Source organism: Arachis hypogaea, chromosome 5, assembly GCF_003086295.3.
Source record: "Arachis hypogaea cultivar Tifrunner chromosome 5, arahy.Tifrunner.gnm2.J5K5, whole genome shotgun sequence".
Taxonomy (NCBI): Eukaryota; Viridiplantae; Streptophyta; class Magnoliopsida; order Fabales; family Fabaceae; genus Arachis; species Arachis hypogaea.
The window spans coordinates 27,740,304-27,756,718 of record NC_092040.1 but is presented as its reverse complement, the minus strand read 5'-3'; the positions used below and the strand labels follow the sequence as shown (position 1 = coordinate 27,756,718).

At 29.3% G+C, this 16,415-nt stretch overlaps 1 protein-coding gene and 1 long non-coding RNA gene across 2 annotated transcripts; one reads left to right on the top strand and one right to left on the bottom strand.

The window, feature by feature from the left end:
- Positions 1-2,372: 2,372 nt before the first annotated feature.
- LOC112801035 (uncharacterized) lies at positions 2,373-3,917 on the bottom strand. The gene is made up of 2 exons (XR_003201684.2): positions 3,547-3,917; positions 2,373-2,870 (listed from the first exon to the last, which is right to left on the bottom strand). It is a non-coding gene; the product is annotated as an uncharacterized lncRNA (long non-coding RNA).
- A 6,870-nt stretch (positions 3,918-10,787) lies between these two features.
- Positions 10,788-12,739, top strand: LOC112801033 (metalloendoproteinase 5-MMP). The gene is made up of 2 exons (XM_025843545.3): positions 10,788-11,494; positions 12,228-12,739. The coding sequence occupies exons 1-2, from the start codon at positions 10,857-10,859 to the stop codon at positions 12,652-12,654; spliced, it is 1,065 nt and encodes a 354-aa protein (XP_025699330.1). The 5' UTR covers positions 10,788-10,856; the 3' UTR covers positions 12,655-12,739.
- Positions 12,740-16,415: the final 3,676 nt, after the last annotated feature.

Below are 16,415 nucleotides of genomic sequence, written 5' to 3'. Positions count from 1 at the left end.
GGATTTTATCCCACAGAAATACAGACAGAATTTCAGATGGATTTTTTGTCAAAAAACAAAAAAAATGAATTAGCATAAATTACAGACGGAAAAAAAATTCATCGATAATTCTGTCGGAAAAGTCAATTTTTTTCGTAAAAAATGGTTACAGACGGAATTAAATAGACAAAAACGGTGTATTTTATTAAATTATTACAGACGGATTTTTTGTATGTAATTTAAAATTTTTCGTCGGAAAATATTGATGTAAACCTAACTTAACCCTGGTGTCTCCAACTTCATTCACAATTCACACACGTTCATTCACACTTCACACACGAGCTTCTTCCTCACGAGCTGCTTCTTCTCTGGTCGTACGAGCTTCTTCCACCGTTGCCGCCGTTCGCATCGCACAATCTCTTTGTCATCCCTTGCGTTGCACGAGCTCCTTCCGCCGCCGCTCTCGTCGCGTCTGCTCCCGTAGTCGCCATCGTTGCAGAGCTCCCTCCGCCGCTCTCATTGCATCTGCTCCCTTCATCATCGTCGTCACAGAGCGCTCTCCGCCGCCGCTCTTGTCGCGTTTGCTCCTTTAGTGAATTTAAGGTATAATCTGATTTTGTGATTTTAGTGCTTAGGGCTCAATTTTTCTATGCCAATTTTAGGTTTATCAATTTTTCTTCGCAGTTTCTATCTTCTTGTTGCTATTGATGCTGTTGATGCAGTTTCTATTTTCGCAGTTTCTACTTTCTTGTTACTGTTCTCTATGAAGAGTGGTGAAAGTGTAAAAGAGGTGAATTTCATATAATTTATTGTGCTGAAAAATGTTTCTCATGGTACAGGTATTTGTGGATGGAACAACTACCATGTCTACTCATGAAAGGAAAGCTAGAATTAGAGAATTCTATGGTATTTGTTCCTCAAATTTTGTTGTATGATAAGTTGTTTTGCATCTTTGGGTCAGTTAATTTAGCTTATTTGTTGAGTTTTTGCATTTATCAGCGGTAATTTATCCGTCTTTGTTACAACTTCAGAAAGGGGTTACAGATTCAGAGGATAAGAAACAAAAAGTTGTTTGTATGGAGAGGTATTGAAAAAGAGACAATGAGGATCATCAACAACATTCTAATATAGACATTGAAAGAGAAGAATGTGGAATATGCATGGAAGTGAATAGTAAGATTGTGTTGCCTAACTGCATCCATGCTATGTGCTTGAAACGTTACCGTGAATGGTACTCACTCTTTCTTGGTTGCTACTGCATCATGATTCTTTGTACTTCTCCATCAATATATTGTTGCAGTTGAATGTTATTTGGCAGTGTTTAGGTTGCTTTCATGCTTAGTTGTTGATTAGCACGAGAATATTGTTATGAGAAAGAAGGCAATGAAGGGCAATACTGACTGCAATATTGGTGCTTAAGTTGTTTGCAATATGTTCTTATATGATTCATCAAAAATATTGTCTTCAATTTTAGATATCCATTATCATCATCCGATTGAAATTTGGTTTGATACATGATAATATATCTACTTAGTGTTTTGGGTCTTTACATTGATCATTCTTTTGCAATTGCATACCAAATTTAAAGAGTTGTTGTTGCAGATGCATCAATCACTGTATCTCATTTATGACATGTTTTTTAGGAGAACAAGATCCCAATCATGGCCCTTTTGTCGTGATAGTCTGAAGAGAGTGAACTCGTGCGATCTCTGGGTACTTACCGATAGCCACCAGAGTATGATGAATCATGTTTGTTACTTTAAATTGACACATTCACATGGCAAAACAGAACATGCACTTAAGGGATCAAATTCAATTATACCATTGAACCATTTTATTCTCTTATTTGTAGGTATATATATGGTAGAGTTTCTCCCAAATTAGATGTTTTTGCTTTTGGGGCTTTATGAGCTTATTTCTGCTAAAGAAGCTATGATCAATGGTGGTGCTGAAATCAAGGGACTTATAGCTTTGGTGAATTTTGATAGCCTACTATGCATTACTTCTTCTTTTGTGTGTGATAATTGATAACATTAGAGGGCCTAGTGACTTTACATAAGTAATTCAACTTATCTTTATGTTCCTTCTTTTCTAATTTTTTTGGTGATTTTTGTGGCAGTTTCATCAAATTTTTTATCAACCAGATCCTAAAGGTGGTCTTAAAGAACTGGTGGATCCTAGGCTTGGAGATAATTTAGGCTTGGAGATAATTACTCAATTGATTCAGTTTTCAAGGTATTATCTACAAGGTTCTGAAAACCGAACCGGGCCATCGAACCGCTCTGGGTACTGGTTCACTGGTTCATAGGTTCAACCGGTTTGACCGTGGTTGAACCGTAAAAACCGTTTTATAATAAAATAATAATTAAAATATAAATAAGCATATGAAAATATAATTATAGTCTAATCTAAACTTTAAAATATCATTCAAATTAAAAGTACTACATAAACCAAATGTTATAATCTCATTCAAATACAAATTCAAAGTTCAAAAGTCAACAAACAACCAATCAAACATAACATAGCAGCATCAAAACGATCCAAGTTTGTCATCAATCATCAAAATCCTCCATAATTTGCTGCAGATTTGCCTCATTGAATTGTCACAAGTGCAAATAAATAAATGGAGATGCTCAACAACAATGAAACCTTCATTTCCACTACATTAATTATTCTTACAAAATTCAAAACTAGTGGTACAATTTCTTATAAAAGAAATGTCACAAGTGCAAATAAATAAATGGAGATGCTCAACAACAACTGGCACACAATTAAAAAAGAAGACTCAATGAATTGAAGAACTGAACATAATATAATGTAGCCATTCTTATCTTTAATTTGTCGATCCAACCACAATTTTAATTTTCTCTTAGTCCTCACTCTGTTCTACACTGAGAAAATGAGAAGCATTATTTCAAAACTTGTTCTTATTATTTTTGTAACTGTAACACTTGATCATCATGTTGTGGAATGCCGCACTCTTAACACTCTGAACAAGTACAACATCTCAGGTTCAAAAAATTCTTTGTTCACAAAATCATCACAAAATCAGTTCATATTTCATCACAGTTTCATGACTTTTATCACAGTTCACAGAGTTCACAGAGTTCACAGTTTCATGACTTTCATCACAGTCTAGCAGTTCACAGTGTCACAAAATCAAAGATCACAAAACCATGTCACAAAATCAGAGTTTACAAGATCAGACTTCACAAAATCATGTCACAGAATCAGAGTTAACAAAATCAGATTTCACAAAATCATGTCACAAAATCAAAATTCAGTTCACAAAATGAGTTCAGAAAATCAAAGTTTACAGTTTCAGAATTCAGAGTTCATCATGTCACAAAATCAAAGAGCTACTCAATGAACAGAGTTCACAATATCAGATTTCATCACAGCATCAGAGACTCAGAGTTCATCACAGTATTCACACTTCACAGTATTCAAATTTCAGAGTTCATCACAGTTTTCAGAGTTCATCAAAGTATCACAGTATCACAGTATTCAGAGTTCATCACAGCTACTCAATGAACAATAATAAGTTCATAATAAAATTTCAATTACCTGGAACTCGAAGGCTTTCTCTCAGAGCTCGAAAGGAACCTTCAGGCTTCAACGCGGAGTCGAGTGGTGACAGAGAGTGGGAGAGTGGGAGACAGACAGCGACGCCGACTCGAGTGGTGACAGAGCTCACTTCGCGGCGGAGCTCACTGCCGTGTGGCCGTGTGCGCCCGTGAGATCATGATGGGTGATGGCGTTCTCTCCTTCTCTCTGAAGTCTGAACCTTGATGAACGATGAGAATGGTGATTGGTGAAGCTGAACTGTGAAATGGGAAGGGCGAAGGCATTACCGCATTAGGGATTCAGATTTGAGATCTCACTTTCAGAAAATCAGAAGAGAGAAAGAGAACAGAGAAGAAGAAGACTACCCTCACTCCCTCAGCGTTGCCGTTCATCACATTGTTTTAGCCATTTAGGGTTAAACTTTTCCAGAGCTCCAAACGGCAGCGTTTTGCTGCTGTGCTAAAAAACCGGCCGGATAACGGTTCGGTTCGACCGACCGGTTACCGGCCAGTTCACCGATTTAATTCCGGTTCTCAAATTTCACGGTTTTTCTCATTGTCCGAACCGTTTTGGCATCCGGTTCACGGTTCGACCAGCCGGTTCGAACCGGTTTTCAGAACATTGATTATCTACTAAATCAATGGACTGTGTGAGGCTCCTATTCAATTCTACCATTGAATTGGAGTGACTCGTGCCTACTACCACCTGCCCTGTATCAGTGCTAAGGTAGTAAATGTAACACGGTCCCTGTTCCAATCTTCAGGTACCTTTTCATGAATTGTCAGAATATATCTAACATGATGTTGCAACACCAATGATACTTTTCATTCAGTTTATTTCTATTGGATTCTGTTAACAGGGAATACTCTTGGAGAAATTGCTGGTGAGAACAAGTGAGGAGGAGTTCTTTGAGTCAAATATGATGACTAACCATCCTCATTCAAGGCCTTCAGTAGTACAGATTCATCCTTCATATGATGCCAACCCATCCATGCTTCTTGCAGCTTTTTCAAAGCAAGAGTTTAGGAGGCAACATATTCCACAAGGCTGGCCTCAAAAGTTGGTAATATACTGATTTCTTTGTCCTATTTTCTACAGTGTCCTCTTCTCCTTCCTTGTTTTGGTATTTATCTTTTGTGTGAGATTATCCATGAAAATCTCACACTTTTTTTATGAATTTAATTTGGCGTACATCATTGTATAAAAGTTTCTAAACAAATATTTAATTATGCGCTGCCACATTATAGAAGTAGTATGTGATTGATAATAATAGTGTAAGACTCTTATATTAACAAAGCACTGAAGTTAAGGTGCTTTTCTTTTGTGTGGTATATTGGTATCTAGAGTTAGACTGTTGTATTCTTAGGTTTCTGTTTTGTACTTCTCTCCTCTTGTTTTTAGCAATTAGCATAATCCTTGGGAAAAAAAGGGGTGATTTTCTTTAGCAATTAACATATTCACTTTCCAAAGTGTGTTCGACTAATCCCTTATACTCTCACAGCATAGAATCCTAAGCGGTACAACACACTTTCTACTTCAACAAGTTCGTCTCAGTTTTCTTCTTTCTTCGATCTGCATCTCTTTTCTCTTTCAATATTTACACTTAGCTAACTATCTATTCTATGTTCAATTTTCGTTTGCAGGAATGGCTGACGTAGTCCAAGAGGTTGGCGTTGTTCCAGATCCTACTCAGATCGATGTCAAGCTTTTCAACCACTAGAGCTTCGATGACGTTCAGGTACTTCTTCTCTCCCCTTCTTCCTTTAATTAAGAAAGAAAAACACCAATTGTTTTTCTCACTCTGCAAATTGATGTTTCGTGAGCTAAAATAACAAGTTTTACTTATTTTCTGTTATTTCGTATTTGAATGTTTAGCTTTAAGTTCAGCGTAATTTGTTTTTTGGAGCAATATGTTTCAATTATTAATGAAATAAAAAAAGTTTTAATATAATGCATTTCATTTTTTCTATTAAGATGAAGCTAATTGTGAGTTAAATTAACTAAACCGTGGACCGAAACTGTTAGATCATTAGTTTGTAGCTCAATTGGTAGTTAAAGTTGCTATTGAGAAACATTTGAATTCTGATATAACAATCATAGTAGAACCTTAGTGATCTCAAACACTTTGAGGTTATTGAGGTTTTAATACTTATAATTAACTCTACAAAGTGAAACAAAATTGTTCGATGCACTTCCGTGTTAGCAGTTTTGGTATGTTCTGTGATAAATTATAACTCATTTGTTTTTACATTGGCTGGATTTTTGGCTTGCCTGCAGATATTTCTATCTTAGCCTATTCGATAGCGAACTAGAGGCTGCAAGGTTTTACCAATCGTATATCAAAATTCCTTACACTAATTGCCTTAAAAAAATTTTGGATTCCTTATTTTTAATCGCTTCACTCTTCTTTTTCTTTTTTGATATTTTAGTGTTCTAACATTGCAAAATTGATTAACATAATATTTCGTCTTAGCTTTATAAAACTAAACATAATATTTCACTCTCCTCCTCCTTCTCCTCCTAAGCTTCTTCCACTTCTCTTCTTTTTTCATCTTTTCATTTCAATAAAAACCAAAACTACTACTTGTTTCTTTGCCTCATTGCCAAAACCACCACTGCCTTAAGCTTAATGTGAAACCAAATTACTTTCATTCATTCATATATATATATATATATATATATATATATATATATATATATATATATAGAGAGAGAGAGAGAGAGAGAGGAATACTATATATTCATCAAACTTTTCCCAATACTATATATTCATCAAACTTTTTTCTTTCCTTTTTCCCTTTCTTTTCACCGGGATTTCAGATACCATTTTCCTCAGTATCAATTATCAAGTATCAACTCTATTACTGCACATGACTTCTTTGATTATCAAGCATTTTGATTATTATTATTATTAGTTTTTTCTCCGGTTGTTTTGTTGCAGTGCGACAGTAATTACGGCGTATTTGATGAGAACATGGAAAGGAGCATGATAATCATAGCAACTATTTTCTGCAATTCAGATTTTCACTAGCAACACTTTCAGGTTTCTCTTTCTCTCTCAAAAATTTTTTGTTTATTGTTACTACTACTACTACTTCCTTGGAGTTTAATGGATAAGGTAATTTAATTTAATATTCAAAACATGTCTTGTAGCTTATTTTTCTGTCATTTACAAATTTGTTGATTATTTCATGAACCTAGTTTCTTAACTGGAATACTTGGTGGTAAAAAGTATTTTATAGCAGGAATCTGACATGTTCACTTTCTCTGCAGATTGAACCTATTCACAATCTTTTTGCTGCTCTTTTCCTAGCCAGCATTGGAATGTTGATTCATGTTCATTTTCTCTGGAACTATGTTGACATTTTGGTAGCATCTGAAACTCATGTTCATTTTCTCTGGAACCATGTTGATTCATGTTCATTTTCTCTTCTCAGTCGTGCTTCTAATCTTCATCTAGTTGAGGTTTGTGCTAAAATGGTTGTGACTATACTGATGAATCTAGTCTTTGATAGTTTAACGATTTCTAATAAAAAATATCCCTGATGTTCTTATTATACAGTGATTTTGCTTTATCCATTGAACCCAAAAAGACAGAACTGGTGATATAAATTGATACTTAATTTTTGCCAATCAATAGGAATTCTGATATTTTATTAATTTCAGGGTAAACTATATTTGCTGCTTCTTGGGACTACAGCTCTTAGTCTGGTATGAAACATTTTTATATATTTAAATTAACAGCTAAAAGGATCTGTAACTGATCCATAATTGGGGGTTATAGTCTTGCAGATTTTAAAATGCTGTGAACATGGCAATATACACATATAGTTGATAAACTTGGTGCAAAGAAATGGATAGGACAATAAAAATTTCTCTCTCTTTTAAAGAGATTGTTCTTTCATTAAAAAGAAAATTTGAATTGAATGTCAATGTTAGACAAACTTTGATGTGGGAAAAAATTATCCATTCTTTAATATTGAAGTTTACAAAGATCAAGTGTTTAAGTCTGAAAAGCGTAAAGTATATCATAAGATACCATCAGTTTCAATGCTTTGAATTCAGTGATATTGCTATTAATTTATTATGAATGCATAATCCCATCAATAATTTCTCAGCTAATTTCTTCAGGTAACAACTCCTTTACTTTGCTAATATGTAGAAACTATAATTAGATATTCAGTCATGTTTTGCTACATTTGTAAAAGTAGTTGTGTTCATGCTTACTACTTGAATGGTTTGGGTAAAAGATTGGATTTGAAATTTAATTAAAAGTAATTGCAGTGGTAACAACTCCTTTTTGGTTCTTTTTTCTAATAATTGCCTTATTTGTTGTTTGAGTGTAGATCGGATATAGTAAGGTAGACATTCTCTGCTCAGAAAGTGAGAGCAGCGAATAATTTTAATAGACCAAGAATCTAAAGAAGCAAGTATATTGCCATCATCACTAAGAAGCTCAAAAAAGAATGAAGCTATCCATAAATTAGGATATTGAATCTTGATGAGTCCACTAGTAGTTATTTGTCATCTAATGTATTCAGATTGTATTATTGCATGGAAATAATTACTTCTTATTATAAAGAAAGCGCTTTGTACTCACTCGTGTGTTTTTCTATTTATACCATCAATAAAAATTTGTATTTATTAAATTTATATTTATTTTGTATGAAAATAAATTTATTTTGTAATGAAAAAATCTAAAAAAAATTCTATTTTACCTTACTGACGGATTTACAAATGAATTTTCTGTCTGTAATCAGAGCGTGGGATGATTTTCCAAGGTTTAAATTACAGACAGAAAATCTGTCAAAAAATTCGTCTGCAATTACAGACGGAAAATCCGTCTGTAATTACCGACGAAAAATCCATCGGAAAGCTCGTTGTCTCAGGAAAATGGATGGATAATTTACAGAGAGAACATCTGTCGGTAACTGGTAAAAATCCGTCGCTAATTTTTTGATCGAAAAAAATTCGTCGGTAAATAATTTCCGACGAGATTTTTACAGAGATAAAATCCGTCAATAATTTTGTCGGTAACTAAAAATCCGTCTATAATAAAGACTAAATCTGTCTGTAAATCTGTCTGTATTAATCCATTTTTTAGTTGTGATATATATTATTTAATTTATTTTTAATATATATATATATATATATATTTTATATTAGTAACTAATTTAGTGATTAATTTTAATGTATACCTAACTTTTTTAATTTTTTTAATTGACATTATTATAATTAAATAATATAAATAAACAACTAAGTTTTACATGTATCTGATTTTGGACATCGTGTTTTTAGTAGAATAAAATTATTTTAAGATGTACTATTCTTGTCATATAAATGAACAATTAAATTAAATATAGGTAATGTCAAATATAATATATTTTCTTAATATATTTCCATCCATCATTCTAGAAAATTTTAATCCATGAAATATTTAACATCATTTTTATTTAATTTTTAAAAATTCAATTGAGAAACATACACTAATTGAAAAGAAGGCCACTGTATTAGAAAATTAGAGAGGTGAGTATAATGATGATTACGTTTAGTCTAAAACCCTTGAAAAAATGAGTTGATTAAACAAGGTTCAGTGGCAGAGTTTGAAATTTCTTTTTGGAGAGGCTAAAGTTTTTTTTAACACAAGATATATAATAATAATAAAACAAAATTAAAATTTGATTAAGAATATTTGTTAACTTTATTTTTCATTCAATAATTAATATATTAAAAAAATTTTTAATTCTTATAAAGGAATATATAAGTTATTATTTTATTTTATTTTAAAAAAAGTTACATTAATAAATTAATACACCGATTTTTTAAAAAATTAATTTTAAATACTTTTAAAAATAGTAAAAACTAAATAAAGCAAGGTGGATATAAAATTATACTTGTCGAGAATCGTTTAAAATGAGATTTGAACACAAAATTTTAGAGAAAAAAAAAACTAAGTTTAGTAAGATAGCCATATCAACCATAAAATCTATGGAGTATCACATGTATAACTAATTTTTTTAAACTTTTTGAAAGGGTCATGGCTCCCCCATTGCCAACAATTAGATTGTAAGATCTACAAATGACAGGTTATTTTTGGATGAAAATATTTCTTAATAAGGCCTTTGTTTTTTGTTCTTAACATATGTTGTTGTAACTTAGCATTATCAATTTTACCAAATGTTTTTAGATTATCTTTCTATTTTTATATTCACAATATTATTATCACTTCTAAATTTTAAATACTAAATTCTAAATATAATTGAAAATCTAAAATTTTTCAAAAAATAAAAATTGATAAATATATAATTTTATAGTAATGCTAGGTAATTAATTTTTTTTAGTAAATATCAACCAATTTTTTTAATATTATTTTATTTATCTTAAAATTTGGATCTAAAATCATAAATTTTTTATTTTAAATTCTAAATTATAACACTAGATATTAAAGTTGGCTAATTTTAACTAAAATTTTAGTCATAAACCTGAAATCTTTGAGAAAATAAAATTTGATAAATAATTTTAGCATTAAAAAAGATTGACTAATGTTATTCTAACATCATTTCTCAATAAAACATTAGTTCCTATACATTTTATTTTAAGAATATGTCGAAATTAAAGCTAGCCTAACATATCTGATTCTGATATTTTCAACATAGGCGTGGTAGGTTAATAATGACCAAGTTCACCATAAGTCAATGCGCGCTCAACCCTCATCTCTCTCACCGTCACGTTTATTTTTTTAAAAATTGGTATAATTTTTGTGTAATATTCTATTATTAAATTTTATAATAATTTTTAAAATTGTGAGAGTAGAATAATATATTTCTTTTGTATTGATAATACGTTTTTTTTTGTATTATAAAATTTACAATATAAAAAGAACGTATTGTCAAGATAAAAAGACGTATTGTTTTATTCCAACAATTTAAAAAAAATATAAATAAATAATAAAAATATTAAATAATGTAAATAATGAATATATTAGATATTTATTTTATTAAGTGTGTAGATGACTATTCTAATATTAAAATTTAGATAAATAATTTAAAAATATAATATATTTTTATTTAATTAGTAATTATTCATGTTATTCAAAAAATTATTAATTATCTAACATTATTCTTTTAAAAAATACCATAAAATCTAATAATAAATTTTTTTAGTATACAAAAAAATTAACCCCACTCTCACTCTCACAATCTCACCTCAGTCTCAGTCTTTCCACCGTCCCTTTTTTTTTTCTTTATATAATGTGCTCAAAACTCCTCATTTCTCAGTTTCAAACCACAAAAATATAAAATAGAGTCAATATGAAGAGACATCTACTGACATTGTTATTCTCCTTTCTCCTTCTTGACCCATCTCTTTCACTAATGCAGCTATCTGGCGCTGAAATGTTCGGCGTCGACGTCGAGGGATTCGTCAAGCAATTGAAGCAAATTTTTCCAGATGTGGCACGCGATACCGGACTCAACTTTTTTACGACAATGTTGGGCTATATAAAACAGCCAGGTGCTACGCCGAAGAGTAATATCCCAGGCCTCCATTATGTAAAACAGTATCTCAACAACTACGGTTACTTACAAGACTCATACGGCAGTAGTTTCACAGATGAAATGGATCAGAACACCGTTTCCGCCATCAAACAATATCAAAACTTCTTCGGTCTCCGCGACACCACCGGAAACCTCAACCAAGAGACTCTAGATCTGATTTCGCGGTTCCGCTGCGGTGTCCCGGACGGTAACCTCATCTACTCTCTCTCCCCTACCAACCGTGTGTCGTGGCCTAAAGGGAAAAACTGGTACTCTAACCGCCACAATCATCTCACCTACGGTTTTTACCCTCAGTTCCCAGATGACATCGCCACCGTGTTTAGAGACTCATTCAAGCAGTGGTGGTCAGACGCTATAACGGAGGAGCTAAGCCTAACATTCAAAGAGACAAGGTACGAAACGTGTTTTAAATAAAATAAAACCTTGATTAAACTCAAATAAAAACATGCCAAAACTAATTATACAACCTTTTCTTTACCTAATAACTAACTAGAGAAAATTTCACTATTGGGATACTAAAATGATTTTTTTTATTTATAAAATATATGTTTTTTTATATTTTTTAAAAAATATTTTTTAATTCTATTTTAAATTTTTTATTAACTAATATCAACCTTATTTTTTTTAAAGAAATAAATTATTTTGTATAAAAGTATTCTTTAATAAAAATTTTATTTTTTCTTTGTGTGATTAACTTTTAATAACTAAAAAATTATTGAACGGTATTTTAGTAGAAAAATAATCTAATCATTAAAGAATTTTTAAAAGATATTTTAGTAAAAAAAAATTAATCACTAAAAAAATTAATTTGTTAAAATATATTTTGATAAATAAAATTTAATCACTAACAATAAATTTTTTGTTAAAAGATACTTTAATAAGAAGTAATTTATTTTTCTTACACGTAAGTTAACATAAATTTTAAAATGGGTTAATTTTTTTTTAAGTTATAAGAAAAAATATATATAAAAGTTATAACAGAAAAAAAATGTATATTTTATAAATAAAAAAAAATATTATTTTAGAAATTTTCAGAAGAGAAGAGGAGAATTTTCTCAAACTAATATATTAGTAGTTTTGATTATAAGTATTTTATATTATATTTCTTAATTGTTTGTGTATCAGTTACGTCAATGCAGATATCAAGGTTGGACTCCAAAACTTCAACGACAAGATGGTGGTAGGGATAAGCCTTATAGAACTTAGTGTGTCTAACAATGCTGTTGGGTACATGCTTTTGGATGCTAATAACAAGAACTGGGCACTTCCAAATGTGGGGTCATTGGGAAGTGGTGGAATTGACTTGGGTGCTGTGGCCATGCACCAGATAGGGCATCTTATTGGGCTTTCACACTCCGGTGACAGTGAATCGGTTATGTATCCGTATATTTTGCCTGGAAACCAGAGGAAGGTGCAGCTCTCAAACGATGATATACAGCAGATCAAGCAACTTTCTTCCGCTAATGGAAATGGAAACGGAGTTGGGTCCAGTCCTTGGGGATTGATTACCACATTCCTACTTGGATTTCCATGCTTGTTCCTCTTGTACTAGCTGTCTTAACCTCTACGTGTGACCTCTGATTGTGTGAATGTTTAAGTTTTAGCTTTTTATTTATCGGAAAGTCATTACCTCTTTACCGTCTTGCCACATTATTTTTATTAGTTAATTGATTCAAAAAATGGTTTTAATATTTTTTACAGAGTTAATAGTCAAAATCGTCCCTGAAAAATACCTCAATCTCTATTTTAGTTCTCGAAAGATAAAATTAATCGAAATCGTCTTCGAAAGATACACGATTTGGTCACGTTAGTCCTTCCGTCAGTTGGATGATGACGTGGTGGGTTAATACCACGTGTCACAAGATGATTGGTTGACGTGTCAGATTAGTGACACGTGGTGCCACGTGTTACTTGACATGTAAAAAAGTTATTTATAATCAAAATAGTTCTTAAAAATTGAGAAAATTTTAAAAATTAATCAAATTAGTTCTTATATAATTTTTTTATTTTTTCTTGATAATCTTACATTTGAAATATTTTTTATACTACTAATTTTAATAGAAATATAATTGACAAACAAAAAATTAGTAATTGTATCTTTTCTTAAAAAAATTTTCAATAAAATTATCTCTCTCCTTTAATTCTTCTCAAAATCTCTCTTATTCTTTTCTATTCTAAAATATTTTTCTTACATTATTACATTTTGCTGAAATATATATATATATATATATATATATATATATATATATATATATATATATACTCAAAATTGAAATGTATGTATTTGTTAACTTAAACAAAGTTATATGCTCAAAATAAAAATTTATGTATTAAAAGAAAAATTATATAATCTATCTCAAACATATGAAATACACAAAAATTTATTATGATCTTTACATGTAGTACGCTTAAAAAGCAATTCGTTTAGCATATATAATAATAATAATAATAATAATAATAATAATAATAATAATAATTAAGCAACAAATTTTTAATATTTTGTAAAGTTTAAAATTGGAACAAAATTTGTGGATCTTCTTGAATTTTGACTTTTAATATCATTACCATTACATCCTATATATAAGTAATACTGTAATGAAAAAAAATGTAGTAGAAAAAAATTAGTGATATAACTTTGTTTAGGTTAACATACATAAATTTTGATTTTGAGCATATAACTTTGTTATTAGGTTAACAAATACATACATTTTAATTTTGAGCATATATATATCCCAGTAAAATGTGATAATGTAAGAAAAAAGTTTTAGAATAGAAAAGAATAAGAGAGATTTTGAGAAGAATTAAAGGAGAGAGATAATTTTATTGAAAAAATTTTTAAGAAGAAAAGATACAATTACTAATTTTTTGTTTGTAAATTACATTTCTATTAAAATTAGTAGTATCAAAAAATATTTTAAATTTAATATTATCAAAAAAATAAAAAAATATATAAGGACTAATTTGATTAATTTTTAAAATTTTAAGTATGAAAATGACTTACGTCTGAACTTTTAAAGACTATTTTGATTATAAATAATTTTTTTACATGTCAAGTGACACGGACATGCCACGTGTCACTAATCTGACACGTGACGTGCCACATATCACTGATCTGACACGTTAACCAATTATCTTGTGACACGCCATCATCCAACTGACGGAACGACTAACGTGACTAAGTCGTGTATCTTTAAAGGACGATTTCGATTAATTTTATCTTTTGATGACCAAAATAAAAATTGAAATATCTTTTAAGGACGATTTTGACTATTAACTCATTTTTTACATTTTAAAATTTGGCAATATCTGATGGTAAAGTTTTTTTAATAAACAACAAAATAAATAGAATAAAAGAATAATTTTTCTCCCGGTAAACATTTTGAATTATTTCTAGAATAAACTACTAAAATCATTCCTGATTTTTGAAACGCTGACAACAATATATTCTATTTTTGATAACGATAAAAATATAGTCAAAATATTGTAAAACACAATAAAAATAATAAAAAATATTATTTTTTTATAAATAGTAAACGATTATTTTATTTGATAAATTATTTATATATTTAATTTAAAATTTTAGCAAAATATTTAATTAACTATTTAAAAGTTCATACAAAAATATTTTTAGAATTTTGATAAAATTTTAAGAATATTTTTATAATTAACAAAGATGAAGAATAGTTTCATTAACTTGTTAAAAATGGAGGACGATTTTGATAATTTACCTTATTTCTTAAAGGAAAAGTATAAATAGACAATAAAAAATGTGAACAATGGATATATCGAATATTTATTTCACTGGGTGTGCGGATGATTATTCCAATATTAAAATTTAGGTATGTAATTTAGAAGTGTAGTGTGTTTTGATTTGATTGGTAATTGTTCATGTTGTTCAAGAAAATTATTGGTTACTTAGTATAACCTTCTGTCATGTTGTTCATGTTGTTTATTATCCCGCTAGAAAGTCAATGTAGTATTTATACAATGTGTACAATGATCTATTTATTTGGTCCAATATAAGTTAAAAAATGAATATTCAGGATAAAATACTATTAATTTCTCAAATACAATACACTATACACCCATACTATCCAGAATAACCATCCGGTACCAGGATAATAAATATCTGATATCTTATTGAATCGAACATCCCTAAATCCTTATTGTACACATTGTACAAATACTCCATTGGCTCTCTATACTTACTCTAATTAATAATATGTAAGTATAGGATAAAAAAGGAAATACTTGGAAAACTCAATTCTCGTTGTTACACTTGTATAAATGTAAGAAACAAAGAATATTTTAAAAATAAAAAAATAATTTAAAATAATTTTATTTTATATTTTTTAATTGTTACTTTTTTATTTTATAATTTTAATCATTGTTAAAATAATTAAATAATATTAAATATAATGAATATATAATTATAAATACGACATTTATAAAATTATCAATGTTAAATTAAATAAATTTTTGTCTATCAGTAAAATATACGTGTATGTTGAAGTTAGAGTGGGAGTTATATAGTCAATCTTATAAGAAGAAAATTACGAATGTTAAATAAATAAATATATAAAAGTTAATATTATTTTTTATCTATTTATTTTTTAATTTTCTTGAAAGGAACGCTTTTAATTTTAAAAAATAGAGTGGTATAAAATATATATTGAATTTGAATACATGAGAAGTGGGATTTTTAAATAAATAAAATAAATATAAAAATTATGTATTTAAATGCATTTAGAAAAAATTACATTTTTCGCTTTACTACTTCTCTCAAGGTATCTAGATTGCATAAGAGATACGTTTATATTTAGTTTAAAAGACGTATGTCATTAGCATTAAAAACCTGGTACATTTAAAATAAGGATTAATAATTAAATTAATTTTTAAAAGATAAGACATTTTTTAAATTTGTTTTTGAAAGATTTTTTAATTAAATTAGTCTTTTAAAGATTATGAATTAATCATATTTGTCCTACAATTACTCCACTCATAATTTTCGAAACAATTGATGATGTGAAATGTTAACTGATAGTTTACATGATACACAACATGTTCAATTGGACGTTGACTAAATATGTTTACGAAAATTTAGTCATTAGGTCGTATTGGAAATAGGAGAATTTTTATAATTGAGAAAAATGACTAAATTAATAATTTTTCATAAACATATTTGGTCAATATTCATCAATTAGATATATCAAGTATTATATATGTTATCAATTAATGCTTTACAACATCAATCTTTGAAAAAAATTATTAATAGAGTGACTGAAAGACAAATATGATTAATTCGTAATTTTT

Coding starts and splice junctions, on each gene's coding strand:
- LOC112801033 (XM_025843545.3), top strand. CDS start 10,857: ATGAAGAGACATCTACTGACATTGTTATTCTCCTTTCTCCTTCTTGAC. Junction 11,495..12,227: donor CTAACATTCAAAGAGACAAG/GTACGAAACGTG, acceptor TTTGTGTATCAG/TTACGTCAATGCAGATATCA.